At 40.0% G+C, this 10519-nt stretch overlaps 1 protein-coding gene across 1 annotated transcript; it reads left to right on the plus strand.

Annotated features, from left to right (window-relative positions):
* The first annotated feature begins 629 nt into the window (after positions 1–629).
* On the plus strand, positions 630–1784 carry LOC145157381 (uncharacterized). Its single transcript, XM_079076428.1, has one exon. The coding sequence runs from the start codon at positions 630–632 to the stop codon at positions 1782–1784; it is 1155 nt and encodes a 384-aa protein (XP_078932554.1).
* The last annotated feature ends 8735 nt before the right edge of the window (positions 1785–10519 follow it).

Raw genomic sequence — 10519 nt, forward strand, 5'->3', positions numbered from 1 at the left:
TGAATCTGTGCAAGCTATGGGAGGATTTCAGCAAAGGACATTTGATCAACATCGCAACAACCAAGCTTGGGGAGGGCCTCAAAATAACAATTTCCAGCCAAGACCTCAACAGAACTTTCAGCAAAGAAACCAATATCAAACTTCACCCGGGTTTCAGCAATCTTTTCAACAAAATCAGCACCAGAGCAATTTTCAGCAACCACCTATTCAGTCACAAGCTAGTAGTTCCAGCATGTCTTTGGAAGACATAGTTAAAAGTCTTGCCACCAGTACCCAAGCTTTCCAGAATGAAACAAAGTCTAGCATCAAAAATCTGGAGCAGCAGGTATCACAACTTGCGAACTCCATGAGCAAATTAGAAGCACAAACCCAAGGAAAATTCCCATCTCAGACTGAGAAGAACCCGAAGCACAATGCTTGTGCTGTCACCCTCAGAAGTGGTAAAAACTACAAAGGACCAGATCAGAAAGAAGATAAGGAAGAAGAGATCGTGGTTGAGCAAGAATCTGAGGCAACTGAAGAGGTGCAGAAAAAAAAATAGACCTGCTGAAGCTGAAGTGAAATTTACCCCTCCTCCTTTTCCCTCAAGACTGAAAAACACGAAAAAAGAAAAGGAAGATAAAGAGATTATGGATTTCTTCAGAAAGGTTGAGGTAAATCTTCCTCTTCTAGATGCAATTAAACAACTACCCCGATATGCTAAATTTTTAAAAGAGTTATGTACTTCAAAAAGAATATTAAAAGGAAACGAAACAGTTAAAGTAAGCGAGAATGTTTCAGTTGTTTTACAGAAAAGGCTACCCCCAAAGTGCAAGGATCCAGGAGTATTTACTGTTCCTTGCAAGTTGGGGAACCTTTCAGTTCCGCGAGCTATGTTGGACTTAGGAGCTTCTATAAATGTTTTGCCATACTCACTTTTTAAAACTATCGGGGTAGGGCTTTTAAAAAGAACAGGAGTCATCAGTCAGTTAGCTTATCGTTCTCTGGTGCACCCAAAAGGTGTGCTGGAAGACGTTCTGGTTCAAGTGAATGAACTCATATTCCCAGCTGATTTCTATGTTTTGGATATGGGAGATGACGACTCACCAAACTCAGGTTCCATTCTTTTGGGGAGACCATTTTTAAAAACTGTCAGAACCAAAATAGATGATTATGATGGTACCCTTCCAATGGAATTTGATGGTGAAGTTATCAACTTTAATATTTATGATGCCATGCGTTATCCTGATGATGTTTCAGCTCTTAATTTCATTGATGTAATTGAACCATTATCTACAGAATATTTTGAGTTTGCTAACCGTGAGTCACCAGCATTAGCGCTCCACATAAATTTGTCTATTAATGCAGCTCAGGTTATATCAGAAAATTATGTGGTTGATAGAGAAGTTCAAGAGATGGCAGCTCATATGGACCAGCAGAGAAAGTTGAGGTATGGTACCCAAATTCTTAAATTATCAGTTTCTAACTCCAAGCTTTTTGCATCTGTAGTGCAAGCACCCATCTTAGAGCTAAAGACACTTCCAGAACACCTGAAATATGCATATCTTGGAGAGAAAGAAACATTACCATTTAGCATATCCAACAAACTATCAGAAAAAGAAGAGTTAGAGCTGATCAGAATTTTGAAGGAGTATAAAAGTGAAATTGGGTGGACTATTGCAGACATCAAAGGACTCAGCCCATCTCTATGCATGCACAAAATTTTGATGGAAGAAGATTATAAGCCATCGCGAGAAGCCCAACGCAGATTAAACCCACCAATGATGGAGGTGGTTAAAAAATAAATTATGAAGTTACTGGATGTTGGGATGATATACCCAATTTCTGACAGCAAGTGGGTCAGCCCAGTTCAAGTTGTTCCTAAGAAGGCTGGAGTGACAGTGGTAGAGAACAAGGAAGGAGATCTGGTTCCAACTCGGGTTCAGAACGGATGGCGCGTTTGTATTGACTACAGAAAATTAAACGCAGCCACCCGGAAAGATCATTTTCCTCTCCCATTCATAGATCAGATACTAGAGAGGCTTGCTGGAAAATCCCACTACTGTTGCTTGGATGGATTTTCAGGTTTCCATCAGATTCCAGTTGCTCCAGAAGACCAGGAGAAAATGACTTTCACCTGCCCTTTCGGGACATTCGCGTATAGGCGTATGCCCTTTGGACTCTGCAACGCACCTGCTACCTTTCAAAGGTGTATGGTTAGTATATTTTCTGAATATGTCGAAAATACCATAGAAGTCTTCATGGATGATTTTACCGTCTATGGAGACTCCTTTGATATTTGTTTGAAAAACCACACAAAAATTTTACAAAGATGTATAGAAACATACCTGGTCTTAAATTTTGAAAAATGTCACTTTATGGTTGACCAAGGTCTGATTCTTGGACATATTGTTTCAATGAGAGGTTTGGAAGTCGATAAAGCAAAAATAGATGTTATAAAGAGCTTACCCTACCCGAAGAATGTTCAGGAACTGCGTTCCTTTCTTGGTCATACAGGGTTTTACAGGAGGTTTATAAAAGATTTTTCAAAAATATCAGTTCCCATGTGCCAGTTATTGCAGAAAGACGCTGAATTTGAATTCAATGAAGATTGCAAGAAGGCTTTTGATGTGCTGAAAAATCTTCTTACTTCTGCCCCCATCATTCAGCCCCCAGATTGGAGTTTACCATTCGAGATAATGTGTGACGCCAGTAACACTGCTGTTGGAGCTGTTCTAGGACAGAGAAAAGACCAGGTCCCCCACGTTATATATTATGCATCAAAGACTTTGGACAGTGCCCAAGCAAATTACTCCACCACTAAAAAAGAGTTGTTGTCAATTGTTTTTGCATTGGAAAAATTCAGACAGTATTTGTTGGGCACAAAAGTCATAATCTTTTCGGATCACGCAGCCATTCGGTACCTTCTTGCCAAAAAGGACTTAAAGCCAAGGTTGATTAGATGGATTTTGCTGCTACAGGAATTTGATATAGAGATTAGGGGCAAAAGTGGGAGAGAAAATTTGGTAGCTGATCATTTGAGCCGACTCACCGCACCTGAAGTCCCGACACCGATCCGCGAAACATTTCCTGACGAGCATCTATTCGCTGTTCAGAACCCTCCTTGGTTTGCTGATATAGTAAACTACTTGGTTTCCAGAGAACTCCTTTCATATCTCACCCGAGCCCAAAAAGATAAAATAAAGAAGGAGGCGAAAAGATATGTTTGGGACGAGCCGTATCTATGGAAACACTTTGCTGATCAGGTGATTAGAAGATGTGTACCTCAAGAGGAAGTCAAGTCAATCCTGAATTTCTGCCATTCAGAAGCTTGTGGAGGGCATTATGGTCCACAACGAACCGCACGTAAGGTCTTGGACAACGGTCTTTATTGGCCTCATATTTTTCGTGACTTTTTTCTATTTTGCAAAACCTGTGAAAGATGTCAAATGACTGGGTCTTTGACATCTCGTAATCAGATGCCACTTACTCCAATATTAATATGTGAAATCTTTGACGTTTGGGGTATAGATTTCATGGGTCCGTTTCCGCCTTCTTTCGGGTTTGTGTACATCTTACTTGATGTGGATTACGTATCCAAATGGGTCGAGGCAAAAGCTACACGAACCGACGATGCCAAGGTTGTGGTTGATTTTGTCAAGACAAATATATTTGCTAGGTTTGGGACACCAAAAGCCATTATTAGTGATCGGGTACGCATTTCTGCAACCGCACCCTCGAAGCTGTCCTCAAGAAATATGGTGTCACACATCGGGTATCCACAGCATATCACCCGCAAACCAATGGGCAGGCTGAAGCTTCAAACAGACAGATTAAGGGTGTTATAGAGAAAACCATCAATCCGGTCAAGAGAGATTGGAGTATTCGATTGGATGATGCGTTATGGGCTCACCGGATAGCATACAAGACTTCTATCGGTATGTCACCATATCGAATAGTTTTTGGCAAACCTTGTCGATTGCCGGTTGAATTGGAGCATCGAGCATATTGGGCTGTCAAAAATTTGAATATGAGCATGGATGAAGCTGGCAAGAAAAGAAGATTGGATATCCAAGAGTTAGAAGAAATCCGAAACGATGCGTACGAGAACGAAGCAATCTATAAGGAGAAGACAAAAGCTTTTCACGACAAGATGATCTCGCGAAAGGTATTCACTACCAGTCAAAAGGTACTCTTATATCACTCTCGTTTCAAACTTATTCCGGTAAATTGAGGTCTCGTTGGGTGGGACCTTTTGTTGTTACTAACGTGTTTGATCATGGTGCTATAGAAATTAAGAGTGAATAAATAGGAAAGATTTTTAAGGTAAATGGTCACCGTCTCAAACCATTTTACAAAGGGTTTCAAGTTACGAATGAAGAAGTGGAGGTAGTCGAGGTCCCGACTTACCGCAATTCAGGAAACCAAGTAACAACGTCGAGCCAACGACAGAAAAAAACAGGCAGCTTACGGGGAGGCAACCCGGGCGTTTGTTTTGGTTTCGTTTTATTTTGAAACTTCTTTTTAATTTTTGTGTGTTTTTAGCTACTTAGGTCATCCCTTTTTAACTGAATACTGTTTTTAAAATAAGACGTAACAGAGAGAATTTGAAAAAAGTTGAAAAATACAGTTTTGGTGGAACCTGCGACCGCAAGCCCAGTCTTTGCGATCGCAGGTTATACATTTTTGGGTCGCAGCACGTCATCGAGGTTTTTTGGGACATTTTTTCACGAAAAAGACGAACCTGCGATCGCAGGTCCAGTACATGCGATCGCATGTATCTCGTTTTTGTTCCAGTAGCACTTCTGAACAACTAAAAATCGAATAAAGCCCATTTTCCCAAACCTGCGATCGCAGGTTCCCTCCTTGCGATCGCATGTATCAGTTTTTTTTACCTGCAACATATTTGAACGTTAAATGGTCGACTTTTGTACTTTTCTCAAAACCTGCGATCGTAGGTTTAGCCCTTGCGATCGCATGTATAACATTTTCGCATCTAGATGTTAGCTTGTCTCGAACAAAGTGCCCAACAGTCAAATTTTCAAAACCTGCGATCGCAGGTTCCCCCCTTGCGGTCGCAGGTTGGGTTTTTCCTATAAATATCGATCGCAGCCTCATTTGTAACCACCACACTCCAAAAATTCTCTCTGAAATCCACTATATTTCGATTTCTTTCACCAACAAACACCCAAATCGCTCATTTTTCTTCCAAATCAAGCAAATAAGGTATCAATCTCTTCTATTTTACTCCTACAACATCTATACGGTAACGAAATCATGTTTTCACGGTTGAAATTCTCCAAAAATCTCATTTTGTTCATTTTGAAATTTGAATTTTTGTGAGTTTCTTTGTCAGATCTACGTTCCGTTAGTCATCCGCAGGCCACGAAAAGTAGAAACGTTTGCTCACGACGCAATTCAGAAGAGATTCATCCAAACGGAATTTCAAAAATCAAAAAAAAAAATTGGCACGAAAAATATACTGCTGCTCAGCGCACAGTCAGGTATTTTCGTTCTGAAACTGAATTTCTGTTTTTTTTATATATTTGTGCGGTCGTTTGGGAGTAGTTAGAAATACTTGTTTTTGATTTATCATTATTATTATTTTTACCTGGAAATTGTGCCTACCTTGTCCCAATTCACTCTGCAAAATGCCCGCTAGACCCTCCCGTTCACGCAGACAGGTTGACACCTCAGACCCGTCATACACTGTCCAGGTGGACAATGTCACTGTGGATTTAGGTTCACAGGCCGCACTCGACTGTTACCAGGGACTTCTCGACTGCAAGATTTTGCCACAGGTCTGGGCCCCTAGCCGCACATTAATGCAGGAACTCCATATTTATGATGGTGTTCACGCTCTTTTTGCCAATATTGGCTGGGAGCGCCTATTATCTGCAGATTTTGCCACTTGTCCCCTATTGACCCAAGAGTTTTTAGCCATGCTTAGTGAGGTAAATCATGAGGGAAACATAGCTTTTCGTATTTTTAGCACCCATCACACTATTCACGTCGACCAGTTATGTGCTTTCTTCCATACCCCCATCACCAGTTTATCCCAGCCCGCCCCTACTTTTGACGTACGTGAGTTTTGGTACTCCATTACCAGTTCGGAGTCTTACAATTCCGCCCAGTCCGTCCAGACCAGTATTGTGCACCCTATTCTCAAAATTGCATTAAAAATTATATGCAATATCATTTATGCACAGATTGAGACTACGAAAGCCGGCAAAGCCGAGCTTTTTCTTTTGTGGTGCATGATCACCGGGTCGCACCGCCCACATTTTGGTGATATTATCATCAGACGGTTCCATAGAGTTATAGCCCTTCGCACCGGCGGTGCAATTCGCTGTGGTGGTTTGATTTCAGTCATTGCCCGGGCCCTCGCGGTGCCATCTCCTCCGGGGTACACCTTTTTCGCGAGTGATTCTTTCCGTTTGACCCTGCAGACCCTATGGGCTATGCACATGCTTCGTACTGCCCCAGGTGGGTATGTTTGGATGCAGGGTCGCTCCCTTTATTTCAAGGTCACTAGCCCTGATGTCATAGCTCTCGCTGAGCCCATTAGCGAGACTGTGTGGGTGCTTCCTTCAAACATCCAACCACCCCCTCACCCGTGTGGGGCACAGCGTCCACAGTCTGATCGACCATCTTCATCCACTCAGTACCCAGACTACGCAGACGCCACACCTATATCCTTTAGCCAGCCTGATCCTATGCAGACTGACTTTCAGGATCAGCCCCCACCCACCCAGCCATCTCACTCTCACCCCAACTCTCCCTTCACTTACCAGCATTATCTTGACCTCGGTGGGGATATTGCTTCCCTTCAGCAGACGATGACTGGTCTTCGCCTCGACTATCAGCAATATAGCACTCAGGTTACCGACTATCGTGACGAGCTCTTAGGTCTGCGCGACGATTTCGACGATTTCCGCGACAAATTCTTCCGTCGATATGCTCCCCCGTCCAAGTAGTCGTCTTCCACTCCTCCCTAAGCATTGAGGACAATGCTTAATTTTAAGCTTGGCAAGGGGATTTCCTATCTTTTTGTAAAAAGTTTTTATTTTGTCTATTTAAAAAAAAATAAAAAAAATAGAAAAGTTTTAAAAAATCCAAAAAGATTTTTCATTTATGTTTCTTTTATTTGTCAGTTTATTTCTTCCTAGTTTTTTTCTAAAATATTTTCATTTTGTTGCATTCTGCATTTGCATAAAAAAAGATTTTCCTTTGATTTCAAAAAACAAAATAAATAAATAAATAAATAATTACAAGATGATGACACTCTTTACATACGATAGCTCCATGAAGTGGGATATTGAGAATTGAAAATGAAAAAAATCCAAAGCGACTTGATTGTTATTGGAAGTGTAGAATCAGCTGTCATAACCAGGGGACCCAAGACACCGTGATTCGAGACCCCGGTCTTAGATAATAAAAAAATAGCGTACTGAAACATTTTTTGGGCAGTAATAACAGCTCTAGGATGATTTACTTATTAATGTTTAAAAAGAATCTTTATCGGCAACTCTGAACCCACAGAACATGGCCCTATTTGTTGACACGCGTTACCCTCGCGGTAACAGAGAGCTTAAGTATCAGATCCACACAGTCAAAATGAAGAAAGGGTACAACGTTATATCTAGTACCCAAATCAAAGAATTTCAAGCGCTCAATTGAAGAAACTTCAAGAAATTCCAAAAAAAAAGAGAGAGAGAGAGATTGAAGAAATAAAGCTCAAAACAAAGTATAAATCAAAGTTCCATCAAGTTAGAAGTCGTTCCAAAGTTACATCTGGCGAATAAAGAACTGTGTGATATGATACTTGTGGCTCTCGAAAAAGTGAAAGCATAGAGCTTGGGCTCCTACGGGGGTTGGCCCTTGCTGCTTCGGCGAAAGCTGATTTGGTCGTGCGGGTTCTTAAGGATGCGTCGATTCTGATTCTTGGCCATCTAGTCTTAAGGACATGAGATTCGGACTATGTTATTTTCACTCATAAACCTAATTAAGGTGCAAAGTTTAAATAAAACTAGAGTTGGATTATTGGGTTACAATGTTTTGTGGTCTTCCTTACTTTGGGAGTCTGTGATACATGAAAGGTAGCAGGATGGTTGCTTTGGTGTTAGTGATTGGAGCCCATTATCGATGTAAAGTCTGATCGTAAAAGAAAAAAACTATAAAATATAAAAGTAAAAAAAAAGAAGTATGTTTCATTTTAGTTGTTCGTTTTTCATTTGCATATTATTTTGGTTCATTGTTTATTTTCTTTATCTTTGCATGCATATTTTGTGTTTAGCTTTGGTAATTCTCATTATTTACGTTTTCGTCTTCAAGTTGACGTGTGTCTAGGTTATTCCTTTATTGCCCTTAGCCTCAATTCCGTTTCCAAAGTTATCGTTTCCTTACTTGAGGGCAAGTAAGGTCTAAGCTTGGGGAGGTTTGTTAGATGCATTTTATATGCATCTTTTAGCACAATTTCCTACGTATTTCATTATAAAAATCTAACTAATTCCCGATTATTCTTATGTATTTCGTGTTTCATGATTATTTTGAAGAATGCCCGTACTGCTCACGTTTGTTATGACTTTTCAGGGCCATTTGGAGCACATGGATGATTACGCAAGTTCGGGATGCGTTTGTGGATGCTTTGGAGCTTAAATGGAGTCTAGACCACGGATGGATGCCGGGAAATGATCAAGAACTGCTTGGAAGGAGGAACGACGATCAAAAGAGCCAAAAAAAGTAACATGCGATCGCATCTTGTCTCCTTGCGATCGCAGGTATGCCTTTGCGATCGCAGGTTGCCTTCGAGGTTTTGTCGAGCCAAAAAATTCATCAGCTTAGAAAAAAAGAAACATGCGATCGCAGGTTGTGCCCTTGCGATCGCAGGTTGGTCAATTTGCATCGAAATGGCAACGTACTTCATTAAAATATCCCGTGACACGTTTTTGGGTGATACATGCGATCGCAGGTATGCCCTTTGCGATCGCAGGTACGACATTTTGACAGCTAGACGTATAAATACAGCCTGATACTCTTCCAGTAACCCTAATTGGCGATTCCTGGCGATTCAGAGGCGATTTTCAGAGGTTTTCAAGTGAAGAACGCAGATCTAAAGGAGACTATTCGATTTCTATTCGTAGTTTAGTAAGATTTATCGTTTAGATTCTATTTCCACTGTTTGTAATCCGTTTTTAGCCATGTCAGGCTAAAAACTCAGATTTCAGTTTCGCAAGACGTAACCTTTTCATATGATTAATCATTAAGCACTATGTTTGACTATGATTACTGTTTAGTTTGATCAATTATGTGTTAAATTGAGTGTCTGATTTTGATTTCAATTTCTGTTGGCCACTTAAATTGTTTGTGAAACATTCTAGTCATTTGGTTGTTTAGATCCGTAATTGTCTAGATTAATTAGTAAAAATGACAAGTATTAGATTAATTCTGAGTTTAGGGTTAAGTCTAATATGAAATGATCAAACAATTTTTAACGCCTCCTAGCTTATGAGAGGTATTGAACTTTACTGGGAATTACACTGTGTCTAATGCAACTTTTCTTTGTTAATCAAGAGCTTGTTTGGTTAATTTAGTAAAAAGTTAGATTTAACTCAAAGAACCTATTATGATTAAATGTTTTGTTGTAATAGAGGTCATTAGAGCTTGTTAATGAACCTTAGTACCAGTTTAAGCAAGTGCATAGTCAAATTTTGTGTTGAATGTTAATTATATGATTAGGGGAGTCACCGCGAAACTGGAATTGCTTTCTCTTATTTGAATTTTCACCACTTTAAATTTAGTTATTCTTTTGTCATTTTCGATTTCTATTAGTTTAATTTTCAGAAATAAACCCCCCCCCCTTTTTATGTTTATTCCATTCATCAAGAATTAGATCACACCTTACGCGAAGAGGTGTAAACATTAGGACGTGTCCCTGAGGATCCGACCCTGCTTACCTGTACTACCTGTTAGTGCAATAAAGCAGTTTATTTATTATTTTTATTTGTTTAAATCGTGTACGACAGCGGTCTTAACACACACAAGATTTTTCTTTGAAGATTTTGAAAAATTTGTTTTCTTTGCATTTGTGGATTTGCTTGATGACACATTGGTTTTTGAAAGATTGGGTTTAAAAATTGTGCCATCAGATTTAGCAATAAAAACAGATGAAACAGTCTGAGGAGAAGTGTTTTGGACAGTCATGGTATTCACACGAGATTTTGGCTGAGTAGAGCTGACTACTTTCTTGGGTTCTACATGACCAAGAGATTCAGAAGGTCTTTTGAGGATCTTAGTGGGAGTAAAGGAGTTTTGACTATGGGTTGATGCATGAGAATTCCGGGATACACTCTTTTTGGAGTTTTCAGTGAACCTGGAATTTTGTCTAGTCTTAACTTCCTTTTTATGTGCATTTCGAGCTTCTACTTTGGGATCTACAATATCCTTCCTATTCAGCATTGGTTTTCTCTTAGGGTGACATGAGGATTTTGAAGTTTGTCCTACGGATGGATTACTAAACTCAGGATTAATGGGAACCAAT

This window comes from Lactuca virosa, chromosome 2 (assembly GCF_052849685.1).
Source record: "Lactuca virosa cultivar CGN04683 chromosome 2, Lactuca_virosa_CGN04683_v6, whole genome shotgun sequence".
NCBI lineage: Eukaryota > Viridiplantae > Streptophyta > Magnoliopsida > Asterales > Asteraceae > Lactuca > Lactuca virosa.